The sequence below is a fragment of the Nicotiana tomentosiformis genome, chromosome 6 (genome assembly GCF_000390325.3).
Source record: "Nicotiana tomentosiformis chromosome 6, ASM39032v3, whole genome shotgun sequence".
NCBI lineage: Eukaryota > Viridiplantae > Streptophyta > Magnoliopsida > Solanales > Solanaceae > Nicotiana > Nicotiana tomentosiformis.
In genome coordinates this window covers 26,273,111-26,285,223 of record NC_090817.1, presented here as the reverse complement: position 1 = coordinate 26,285,223, position 12,113 = coordinate 26,273,111, and the positions used below count along the sequence as shown (strand labels likewise).

Genomic DNA, 12,113 nt, shown 5'->3' with positions numbered 1-12,113 from the left:
GAATTTGTACGTAGTTCTAAGGATATGTGATATAAATTGATTCAAATCTGGAAAAATATATAAATGGATATTTAAATTAGTTATAGATAGAAATGAATACAAACCCAAATTGAATAGAGAGTGATTGATAAGTAAACAAGATGAATCAATATCAAAGCCGAAAAAGGATAATATTTGCTAGATGTTATGTAAATCTCAGTGAATCTGAATGTGAATGAATTAATCTCCTCCTTTAGAGATGATAATCACTCTTAATATAGTGAGGGAATCCTACTTTGGATATAATTAAAAATACACAGTGAAAATCTCATGATAGATTAATTAATAAGTTTTTTCTTTATTCAAGCCGTGATTTCTGTCAAAATTCTCTCCCCAAATGCGGTTATAACGGCTTTTTTATTCTTTGGCTCGGTCTCGATATTGATCGGTCTCTAGGTCTCGAGCTCGATCTTGACTCGATCTCGGTAATGATCGGTCTTTGGGTCTCGAGCTCGACCTTCCAACTTCACATCATAGCTCGATATTATAATGATGAACCTCGGTCCATCATGCTTCAATCTTGATTAGTCACACGAAGGGCAAACTCAGTTTTTACCGTATACAGTCATGTACCTTTTAATCAAATGTTTCGAGTTTGAGGTAGGGAACGTAAAATTTCTTGATAGGAAGTGTTTTATCCTTCAGTAGACCTATTTGGCGTTAATCCAAATTAATCCAACCAGTAAGTTAGTTGTTAATAACGAATGCTTAAACAAAAAAGGAGAAAATTAATAGTGAAAATTGAACTAGGTTAGTTGTGGTTGAACGGAAAAAGGTGAAAGAGTCTTTGGATTTGTGAATTGTGCTTTGTGGGCTGTACAAAAGTAAAAAAACAGCAGCTGCAGCATAAAGATAGACAGAGATATGACAGTGATGATGAGGTCACAAAGGCCTTTAATCTTTGTTTCTGACCAAACACTGCCACTCTCTCAGCAGTGGCATCATAGGCTCTTACTTCCCAAGCGGTGAAATGGTCGATATTTGAGAAAGAAGAAATTCTTATTAATATGAAATATTTTCTTTTTTATCGAAACTCTAGGGGTTATTTGGTACGATGCATTAGAGAAAATAATACGTGTATTAATTTTTTATATTATTAATTTCATATTTGGTATATTTTTTCAACTTAAGTATTACTAATGCAGGTATTACTTAAACGATTTATTTAGTATTATCCTATGTATAGCTAATACTTCATTTGTTTCAATTTAGATGACACACTTTCCTTATTAGTTCGTTCCAAAAAGAATGACACATTTTTATAATTGGAAATAATTCGACTTTAAACTTTTCATTTTACCTTTAATGAGTAACTTTTATAATCCCACAAATGCCATAGCTCCACAAAGCATTTAAGATCATAAGTTTCAAAAAGTCTCCCTATTTTCTCTTAAATTTTGTACCGAGTCAAACTAGCTCATCTAAATTGAAACGGATAGAGTATATAACAACCATGGTATTAGCAATACCAAGGCTATTATTGCATGCATTAACATGACTAAAGATAAAATTGTCCTTCAAGTCCCTTAAAGCTAAAGAATATTGAGAGCATTTTTGTAAATAACTCATTTTCTTAAAAATTATGCAATGCATCTTAAATTTAATACATTATACCAAATGGTGGATAAGAAATAATCTCCGCATAACTAATGCTTACATTACTAACATGGGCGGAGCTAGAACGCGGGATACGGGTTCGGCCGAACCCAGTAGCTTTGGTCCAAAGTCCAAACTTTGTATTTATCTTAAGAAATTTATTGGATATGTACAAATTATTAACTAAAAACTCAGTAACTTAAATGAACTAGAATCCCAAACTCATAAGCTTTAAATCTTAGCTCCCCCTGATTACTAACTCATGCATTAATAATCTCTCCATTACTAATACACCTTATTCAACATTATTCTTATACACTCTATCAAACGATCCCTTATAATTATACAATGTAAAATTAAATTAATCGGGCTAATAATTATCGAGAAATATGATGTGTATAAGGAAGAAAAAAAAATATCAAGGTCCCTTACAGCACAAAGGCCCCCCCTCTTTATTCACTCACTCTGTCTCTATCTCTGTCTCTTAGCCCCTCTTGATTGATTACTGTCGGGTTTGTTTTTGTTTTAAGTGAGTAGCAAAACCTTTGGGTTCTCATTATAGTTGTGCTGTTATAGCTAAGTACATATTACAGTCTTACAAAAATTTCATAGAAAGCTGCAGTCTTTGACATCAAAAGCTGTGTGTTAAAGAAAGAAAACTAAAGAAGCTGTAAAAAAGAGAATGGGTTAGGCTAAAAAAGAAAACTAAAGAAGCTGTATGTCAAAAGCTGTTATAGCTAGTTTTGTTTTTCTGGTAATGGAATTTGCAAAGTTGGATGGCTGCAGTGCCTTTTGGGAGAGGCAACAACAACAACAGTATCAGATTTTACTACAGAAGAAGAATCAGAAATAGTAACACAAAAAAGATTTCAACATCAAAAGCTGGAACATCAAAAGCACAACAACAAGGTTCTGAGTCTGGATCCTCAGAGGAAGAATCAGTATCACCATTTTCACAACCAAAATGTAGAAGAACAAGAACAAGAAGAGGAAGAAGAAGAAAAACACCAATATCAAGAACAAGTTCTTCATGCAAATCATCACTTGCACAACCATTTTCAACAACCCCATGAACTATTTTCGTTACACCATAATCATTTTCTCTATCAAAACTTAGACAATACTCAACAACAACCCCAACAAACACAAAATCCAAAGCAACCCAAGAAAAGGTCTTATATTTCTTCTTCTTCCTCAACCCAAAAGCAAAATCTTGAACATGCAAAAGTGGGAGAAAAAATGGGAACATCATCAAAATTTGGCTTAAGGAATTCAGGTGGAGAGATTGTTGAAGTTCAAGGTGGGCATATAATAAGGTCTATAGGGAGAAAAGACAGACACAGCAAAGTCTGCACAGCTAAAGGCCCAAGGGACCGCCGTGTACGCCTCTCTGCTCATACTGCTATTCAGTTCTATGATGTTCAAGATCGACTTGGCTATGACCGTCCTAGTAAAGCTGTTGATTGGCTCATTAAAAAGGCTCAAGCTGCCATTGATGAGTTAGAAGAATTGCCACCCTGGAAACCAACCACTGGTCCTATAGCAAATAGTACTAATTTTGATCAAGAAAAGAAGAAGCAAAAAGAGAACTTTGACACCCAACAAAATGATGTTAATGTTAGTATTGGTGGGTCTTCAAGTAAAAGGGCAATGATAATGCTGGGGAATGAAAGTGAGGCTAGAGTTTTACACCAAACCAATAGTGGTAACTCAAGTGGTGACAATGCAAATGCAAGCTTTTTGCCTCAATCTTTGGATTCCGATACCATTGCTGACACTATTAAGTCTTTTTTCCCTGTGGGTTGTTCAAATGAAAGCACTTCTTCTTCAGCTATGCAGTTCCAAAGCTTTCAAGAACACAATTTACTGTCAAGAACCAGTAGCCACAGTCAAGATTTGAGGCTCTCATTACAATCTTTTCAAGATCCTATTTTGCTTCAGCAGCAAGCTCAGCACCATAATAACCCCAGAAATCACACAGAAGAAGAACAAACTCATTTTCAAGCATCAAATTTCTTTACCGGAAGTACCCCATTTGGGTTTGATGCTTCAGGTTGGTCTGTGTCTGAGCATCAGCAGCAGCCAGTAGAACAGAGACCGGCTGCTGCACGTGCCGGTGGGGACTCCACCGGCATCGCTCTTTGTGGCGGGGCAGTTGCAGGAGCTGCAGGCGGGTACTTGTTTAACTCGCCTCCTGCCCCTCCACTGCTACAACAGTTGTTCGGCCAAAATCAGTTTTTTTCTCAGAGGGGACCCCTTCAGTCCAGTTACTCACCTTCGATTCGTGCATGGATAGATCCATCAGCGATTGCTATTGCCACGGCTGATCCAATTCATCACCATCAAGCTATGCTACCTATGTATTCAGCATCAATATCTGGTATTGGATTTGCCTCAGAATTAGGCGGATTCTCTGGCTTTCGCATTCCTGCACGAATCCAAGGTGAAATTGAGGAGCACGATGGCATTTCCGACAAGCCATCCTCTGCTTCCTCTGATTCTCGCCATTGAGTTAGCTCGACAAATGCTCTCCCTCTGATTGCCTGACAGGTGAATCACCTCAACATTCAACTCTTTAAGTCTCATTTCAAATTCCATATGTATTCTACAAAATTTCTAGAAATACTGTTACATTGAGCTTAATTAATTTGCAGGAACAGGCAGGTACTATACTTCAAATGGAAATGGCAATGGAAGGGCAATGGTTCATCGTCGAGTCTGATTCAGTGGCAATGCACCCGCGGAAGAAGAATCCTGAGCAAGTTTCAGGTTTTTAATCTCGGTGTAATGTTCGATCTTAGTTGGTTTGTGTTCTAGACTTGTTCATGTATAAGTGTGTTTTTCAGCTCAACTGCTAGTTTAGGATTGCTCTATTTCTGTTTTCCAGACTTATCAAGTTGTTGTTTGTTGGCTTATTAACTTCAGTTGATGAATTAGAGATTGTCAAGCTAGAACTAGTAATTTTCTGTTAGGATTAAGGCATTCCTAAATGTGATGGTGGCCTTTGCATTTTCTTGAAAACTTGATCGCTTTGGTCTTGAGTTGATTGTGCCCTTTCAAGTTTTTGAAATGCGAATTAGATGCTTTCGGATATGTAGAGGAAAAAGGTCAATTTTTCAAGTGGATGAAGGAGAGAGATTTCTTTTGATTGATTATTGTTCTACTACATTCTACTATAACAGTTCATGTTTCAATGACTTTCTTAAGTCTGTAGAAGGAATTGAAAAGTACTTGATGTTTTAACATCCCTATCACTGCATGGAGTTTTGGGAGCATCAAAAGTGAAGTCATTTTCTGTGAACAGTTAAAGTAATTAAGGGTGGTTTAAGAGGGGCATCTAATAGCTAGCTTGTGTTTTAGATTGCTTCTTCAAATAACTTATTTTAAGCCATTTTAGCATTCTTGATAAAGATCTATGTTGCAAGAGAACACTTGAAAGGGTATATCTTTTTCTTAGACAGCCAACTTAACCAGAACCTCAAGTCTTTGAAAGGTTTTACTAACTGATATTTAGAGGGTCAACTCATTTCTCATGGAAATAGAGGGGCTTATTTAGAATCACTAGTCATAGCAACATGTGTGGCCATTTCCCGGACACTACGTAAACGCGAGAGGTTTCGTGCATCAGGCTGCCTTTTTTTAGTCATAGCAACATGTTCTTCCAATTCTCCAATAGTAGTTACCATACTGAAGCAACATGTTCTTCCAATTCTCCAATAGTAGTTACCATACTGAAGCAGCATGTTCTTCCAATTCTCCAATAGTAGTTACCAGACTGAGGGGTCAACCACTACACGTGGAAACAAAGTTGTAGACTTGTAGTAAATCAATATAGGAAAGTAGAACTAAAGGTGTGGCCTAGTCGTCAGTGTAGTGGACAAAAAATCCAAGAGATCAAGTCTATATCTCTGCAGAGACAAAAAATCTCAATAGAGAAGATGAAACAAATACTTGATAGTTTTTCCCTATCTGCTTAAGTCTTGGTGGACAAAAAGGGCAGCTCGGTGCACAAAGGCATCTTGCGTTCACGCAGGAATGGCCGCACCCCAAAGGGTGAGATGTAGACAGTCTATCATAATGTAAGTATTAGTGGCCGGTTCTACGACTCGAACCCCTAACTGATAGGTCACAAAATATAAACAGAGATGAAAATAATACTTAATAGTTTCTTCCTATTTGCTTAAGACTTTGTGGGACAAAGTTATTCTACATATGTTGGCAAGAGATACCACCGTGGAAGGTAAAACTAAGTGGGGTTAGCTAGAGTTCAACAGTGAAGGGACCCAAATCATCAATTTCTACAAAAGATGAAACATAAGCTAAATAATAGAAAAAATACAGAGGCAGATACCACCAAAGTATGGTACTTGGGCAATGAATTAGGGGCCCCCTTACCCTGCACAGCTCATTACTGTCATAAAAATCTGTCTAGCTGGATATCATGCCTCTTCTTTTTGTTTGTTTGTCTGTTTACTCATTTTTACAACAAAAATTAAATCACTTAAAACTCATGGCCTCCATCAAGAAAGCGACCATTGCATAATAGTTGCTATCGCTTCTTTATGATTGATAAGTTACTATTCAAAAGGCAACAATGATGCTTAGATTTTATTTTTTTTAATAATTGAAAACTTTGTTGATTCGATTTTCAAATTCGGACATATACATATTATGCTTAGACTTAGTAAAAATTTACTGGCCTGACTAATTTAAATTTCCATCCGATAAGCCCACTAAGGAGAGTAAAGTGCTCATTATCAAAAGATTCTTTCTAACGCTCGAATTTGTAACTTTTGATTAAGGGTAGAGAGACTCTGACTACCCGATCACAATTCACACCTCTTCGGTTGTTACGAGAATAATGATTGTTATTGTGGTGGAAATGCATGGGATGTCATTTATTTGTTGGTATCAAAATTGACAATTGAGAAACAGTATAATGGAGTCATCAATTGGAGCTTACTGTGGTTATGTTTCTTTAATGAAGAAATCCTAAGAACTAAAATAATACAAAGAAAGCTATATTTTCATAGTTGCCTTGACATTCTGCGGTTACCGTTCGTGCATTACATAAAAAAAAAGATTATAATACATTAAATCAAATATGAAAAACATAAAACAAAAAGTTTCCATCACCAAGTGCATCATTGACACCACTTGTTTCTTATATTTTAAACAAAAAAACTTCAAACCACAACTCCACAATAACACAAAAATAAACAAAGCCAAAGAAATAAAAATGTCAATTTGGCAACATACTGATAGGGATATCATAGGTTGATTTGGTACATAATACTACCAAAAAGAATATTTTTAAGTATAAGTTGAGTTGGCCAATCAAATGTCAGCTTCTTGGGAAGCTTGATTCTCAGGAACAGAGATGGACAACTTTCTTCCATTTGAAATGGATGGATTTTTAACTGAGACAACTAGTTTCATAGGTCCCAAATTTGTAGTTTTAGTTATCTTGGCAATTTGGTGAGTGTGAGAGATTTTTGAATTTTCGGAAATTTGAACTCTGGTTTCCCATGGTCGAATTGCGATCCAACGCTCCATCCAACTCCAACCCCAACTATCCTTGCCGAGATCATAATATGCTTGTCCAAAATATCGATTTGAATTGGCTCTCCACTGAAACATGCATAGTGTTAGGATCGAATTAACCAGATATAATGCGGGAGTTTAAAAAGTGGATCCTGACTGACGATAAAAGAAAAATATACTATGCGCACACAAAATATAATGTGATTCAGACAAATTAACCTATATCTACATACAGAGACGAGCAATCAATTGTCATAGCTAACTTGCCTGATGAGAAAAAGCATAAGCCATTGCCCTCTCCCTTTTAATGGCAGCTTCTTCTCTTTGTTGTAACTTCTGGATTATTTCTTCCATTGTTTCAGCACCACTGCTCCATTCCACCTGTTAATCAAAGCAAAAGTTAAGTGACTATCTCACTCGTTAACCAAAGATCTTGGATTTGAGCTTTTCAAATAAAGAACCTTTTGGTATGTAGAACATTACTCTCTTACTGGACCTATTCGGCGGGAATTCGAATTAGTGACTAATGAATTTCAGATAATGAGTTGTTAAACTGGAAAACAAATCCCGACATGTTCCAACTTCCATAACAAATTCTTTTACCGTAGATACACGTCCATAACCCCTCCACCTCTTCGCCTTAGTTTTCATGAGATTTTATTTTTCTGATGTGAGAGAAATCTTTTAACTCATACTATAACAACAACATATCCATACCTTGTGCAGGTAGATAAATTATTTTTTATAGATCATCGGCTTAAGAAAAGCATAATCACGACAGTTTTAACTCATATTTATACTGCAATAATTATGTTTATCCTGTTTTATATCAATATTCAAAAGAGGAAAAAAAAACTCTTTATGCTTTTGTTATAGTAAATGTTTCACTTTATAAGGTGGTACCATCTCACTAAGCGCAACATAATTTAACATGATATTGAAACTTATGAAGATTTTAATTTGTATCTTACTTCACCCTTTATTACAATATCTTCACATGTATCAGTCTATTCAAAAAATAAATAAATAGAAAGATCCTTGGGGATATAATGCCTTTTCAAAAGCTAAATACGTTTAAAAGTATCTCCATAGTTAACAATAATCATATTATAAAATTTTAAATAAAAAAACAAAAGGAAAAGAACTACCCCAGAAAAATCCAAGGGAGACCATGTAAGCTTTATAAGAAGCAGCCAACATAATTTAAGGTCAGTGATTGATATAGCTCATAGGCATTGTGCAACCACGTCAATTATTGTAGGGATGTTTTTATTTTGTTCGTGGTTGTACTACTACTATGTCTTTTCGGGCTTTAAATGGGACAATAGAATAATTAGCGTTTGTTTGTGCAATTTTTTCCCCAAAAGTGAAATTAATTTTTGGAAATGTTTTAAGTTTAATATTTGAAACATTTTTTTGCAAAAAGTTTGGGGAACCAAAAAAATTGACGCTGAAGAAATCGTTAAGTAGAAGCTGTTCTTCACGCAAAAACTCTTTAAGAAAAAAAAAACACTCGAAAAACACTCACAATTTACCAATCTTCAAGAAAGCTAGTACTATACAAACACATCAATGAAACTTATTGATTCCAAAAAATAATTTCAATGGCTACAATACTATCACATTAATGAGTAGAGGCACGAGTGAGAAAAGGTAGCTCCGTTTACTATATTTACGGACCATATTAGGTCTATTGTATATGGTCTCACCTCACATTTTTAGGAAAAATTATTTCCATAACTTAAAATTGTGACTGACGTAGTTACACAATGACAAGTCTTATCGGGGTGGAGCTAGTGTTCCACGTATGAGTTTAACATAATCAAGTAGCTATGATCTAGATCATGTATTTGTAGCAAAAAAAAATTCACTTAAGATGCATAAATAATTTATTTATAACCCAATAAGGTATCTTTTTTAGAATTCAGAACTCATAAACTCATCATTTTGGCTCCGTGCCGGAGACTTACTATCATTGTGCCAAGACAAAGTGAGAAAGAAATGATGAATGGCAAGGTAGATACCTCAAGCTCATGAAGCTTAGCGTCAAGTTTTTGCTGATTTTGAATTTTCTTCTGCTTATCGCGGCCTTGAGTTACCATACTGAGTCGCCGAGCTCTGATCTCTGATTGTATTTTGCTCCAACAGTGTATTTGTTTCAAAGTCCCTACTATTTGGTTATTTACACTTAGACCCTCAATTACACCTTGAAATCTCACAGCGCCTCTTACCCGACGTAGAGCTTTTCTTGCCTACACATTGCATTATAACGTATAGTTAGGACTAGGAAATTGGGACATAATAGAAGATCAAAGTATTTATATCAAATCAAAAAATACAAGATGCGTATACGTCTTTTATATAGTATACATTTATCACTTGAGATAGTAGTAGTTACCAAATGAGCTCTGAACGCGGTCTGAATTTTGGTGGCGGCAGTACTCTCAGTGAACTTATAAGTCTTGCGAGCAATCCTTTTTGAATAATGAGCATTGGTGTCTTTACCATTAGAATTTTCTCCCTTTGGCTCATCTGATGCATTGCTACCCTGCAATTGTTAGATAGCTCTTAACTCTTATTATGCAAACTTATCCTCATATTTGTTCGAAACGTGACTCAATAAAATTGATGGCCTAAAGTCAAATTATAATAAAAGGGCTTAAAGATTATTAATAATATGTCAATGAGACAAAAGGCTTATTTTCATATCTATGATTCAACCAAATGGGACAAAGAGAAATAGTTTGATTCAGGATATTCTGTTGCCACATTTGCTCAATTCAAATATATATTCTTTTTTATTTTTCGGTTTTATAAATGCAATTGTTTAGTATCGAGGCGTAATAGAGAGAAATGTACCTTGAGCTGTTTGGTTTTACGTCCTTTGTTCCTCTTTCGTCCTATAAGTGTTTTCAAACAAAAACCTGAACCCATGGTATTGAATTATCAAAATTTAGATCATATCGCAGAGGTTCAGAGCAGAGAACTTATAAACACTTGAAGGGAACTTTGGCTGTGTAATTTTGATTGTGAACTTCTTGTGGTAGCACTGAAATAATTAAAAAGGAGGTAGGTAATCTTTAGTTTTCTTTTCTTTTCTATTTTTAACCTTTAATCTAAAAAGAAAGAAAGATATAAAAATTGAAAGAAATGCAATGCACTTGTGCCACTAAAAACTGACATCCCAACTAGAAAGAATTAAGATTTAAGGCGGAGGAGGAAGGGTGGCGTGTGATCTTTTTGAAAGTTCAGCAGTCAATTTAGCAGGAGGTTGCCACATATTTTCACAATGTAGGTGCTCTAGTCCAATCAATTTCCATCAAAATCAATGCCTACACGACCAGAAAATAATAATAATTTAAAAAACACTTAAAACAGAATTATACCCTTTTAATGCTCATCTAGCTATCAATATTTATATCTATATCTATATTTATATTTATCTATACTATATTAAAAGCACGAACCCCCTTAGCGAAATAATGTTCGCATTTTTTTACCCTTTTAAAAATAGATTTCACATTGGACAAAATTATAAGTTAATTATTTTTCTAATATTTAAGAATTTAAAATTAACTAAAAATTTGATTATTAAATATTTTCTTATTTAAACTATGTAAAACATTCCTATATTAATTTATTTATGTTATAAAATAATAAATAAAAAAAAAAGTATTGCAGAGAAAAGTAGAGAAAGAGATTCTTATTGGTTTGGGATACTCTAAAAGATAGACATTCACCTTAAATACAATACTATTTATAACACTTCTCCTTGAATGTCTATTCAACAGATAATGTATCTCATTAAAATCTTAACTAAAATAAAATCTAGTGAAAAAAAGTTATAGAGAAGGAAAAAGAGTACACATATCTAACAATACGCCTTTTGGTTTCCTTGTTAAAAACCTTGCAAGGAATACGTAGTGGGACAAAACCTTATAAGAAAAAAAGAGTACAACGTGTATTAACCCCTGATGAGACAATCAATTCACATCTTTAAGCCTTCGCATTCCAATCTTCTGCACCATCTTCAAAAGATCGTTGGTAGAGATTTGATAAGCAAATCAACCATATTAACAACAACACAACAACAACCCAGTATAATTTCACTAGTTGGGTTTGGGAAGGGTAGTGTGTACGCAGACCTTACCTCTACCCTGGGGTAGAGAGGCTGTTTCCGATAGACCCTCGGTTCCCTCCCTCTAAGAACTCCCCACCATGCTCTTGGGGTGACTCGAACTCACAACCTCTTTGTTGAAAGTGGAGGGTGCTCACCACTAGAGCAACCCACTCTTGTCTAAATCAACCATATTAACATGAATGAATATGTTACACCTTAAAATCATCACTCTTGATAGATATGTAATGTCTTCATATAATATCGCGGAATAGCCCTTTCAATATCTCCATAGAGCTAAAGATTCTCGCTAGCACATTATCATGCTTGTAGTTATAGCAATATACATGCGTGTACAAATTGTACTTAGGATGTGGTACTTCAGGATCAAGAATTGTATATGTTTTAAGTGATTTAAATCCCTCAAGGATTGTCATATAAGTTAAGTGATATAAGTCATATAAGCCATATAAATAGACTCACTACTAGAAAATGTCTCAATTCCAACTAATAAAAGAGGTCGGAAATTTACGATCGTTTCAGTCGGAAATACGAAAAAAATTAATTTATTTTTTGCTTAAAATATTTCGACCTCATTCCGATGATATTGGTCGCTAATTTTGGCGCAAAATTGTGGGAATTAAATTTTTAACTGATTCAGTCGTTCAGTAAAAGTCAAAATTCCAGAGTTTGACTAGCTTTACTTTTTTCGACTGACACAATCGGAAAAAATAAAAAAAAAAATTTTAATATTCTGACCGATTTAGTCGAAAATTATTGTGGATTTCAAAGCCTGACCTGTCAGTACTTTTACCGA

General features: G+C 34.8%; 2 protein-coding genes across 2 annotated transcripts; one reads left to right on the top strand and one right to left on the bottom strand.

Annotated features, from left to right (window-relative positions):
* The first annotated feature begins 2,196 nt into the window (after window positions 1-2,196).
* On the top strand, window positions 2,197-4,606 carry LOC104120289 (transcription factor TCP4-like). Its single transcript, XM_009632032.4, has 2 exons — window positions 2,197-4,185; window positions 4,290-4,606. Exon 1 carries the CDS (start codon window positions 2,875-2,877, stop codon window positions 4,144-4,146), a length of 1,272 nt encoding a protein of 423 aa, XP_009630327.1. The 5' UTR covers window positions 2,197-2,874; the 3' UTR covers window positions 4,147-4,185; window positions 4,290-4,606.
* A 2,095-nt stretch (window positions 4,607-6,701) lies between these two features.
* LOC104120288 (protein IQ-DOMAIN 10-like) lies at window positions 6,702-10,230 on the bottom strand. Its single transcript, XM_009632031.4, has 5 exons — window positions 10,039-10,230; window positions 9,578-9,727; window positions 9,204-9,431; window positions 7,447-7,560; window positions 6,702-7,266 (listed from the first exon to the last, which is right to left on the bottom strand). Exons 1-5 carry the CDS (start codon window positions 10,111-10,113, stop codon window positions 6,973-6,975), a joined length of 861 nt encoding a protein of 286 aa, XP_009630326.1. The 5' UTR covers window positions 10,114-10,230; the 3' UTR covers window positions 6,702-6,972.
* Between the last annotated feature and the right edge of the window lie 1,883 nt (window positions 10,231-12,113).

Excerpts from the sequence above, each read along its gene's own strand:
- LOC104120288 (XM_009632031.4), bottom strand. The coding sequence starts at position 10,113 with ATGGGTTCAGGTTTTTGTTTGAAAACACTTATAGGACGAAAGAGGAAC. Across the intron at positions 9,432-9,577 it reads CCGCGTTCAGAGCTCATTTG|GCAAGAAAAGCTCTACGTCG; the intron begins GTAACTACTACT and ends TGCAATGTGTAG. Across the intron at positions 7,561-9,203 it reads CTAAGCTTCATGAGCTTGAG|GTGGAATGGAGCAGTGGTGC; the intron begins GTATCTACCTTG and ends TTTGATTAACAG.
- LOC104120289 (XM_009632032.4), top strand. The coding sequence starts at position 2,875 with ATGGGAACATCATCAAAATTTGGCTTAAGGAATTCAGGTGGAGAGATT.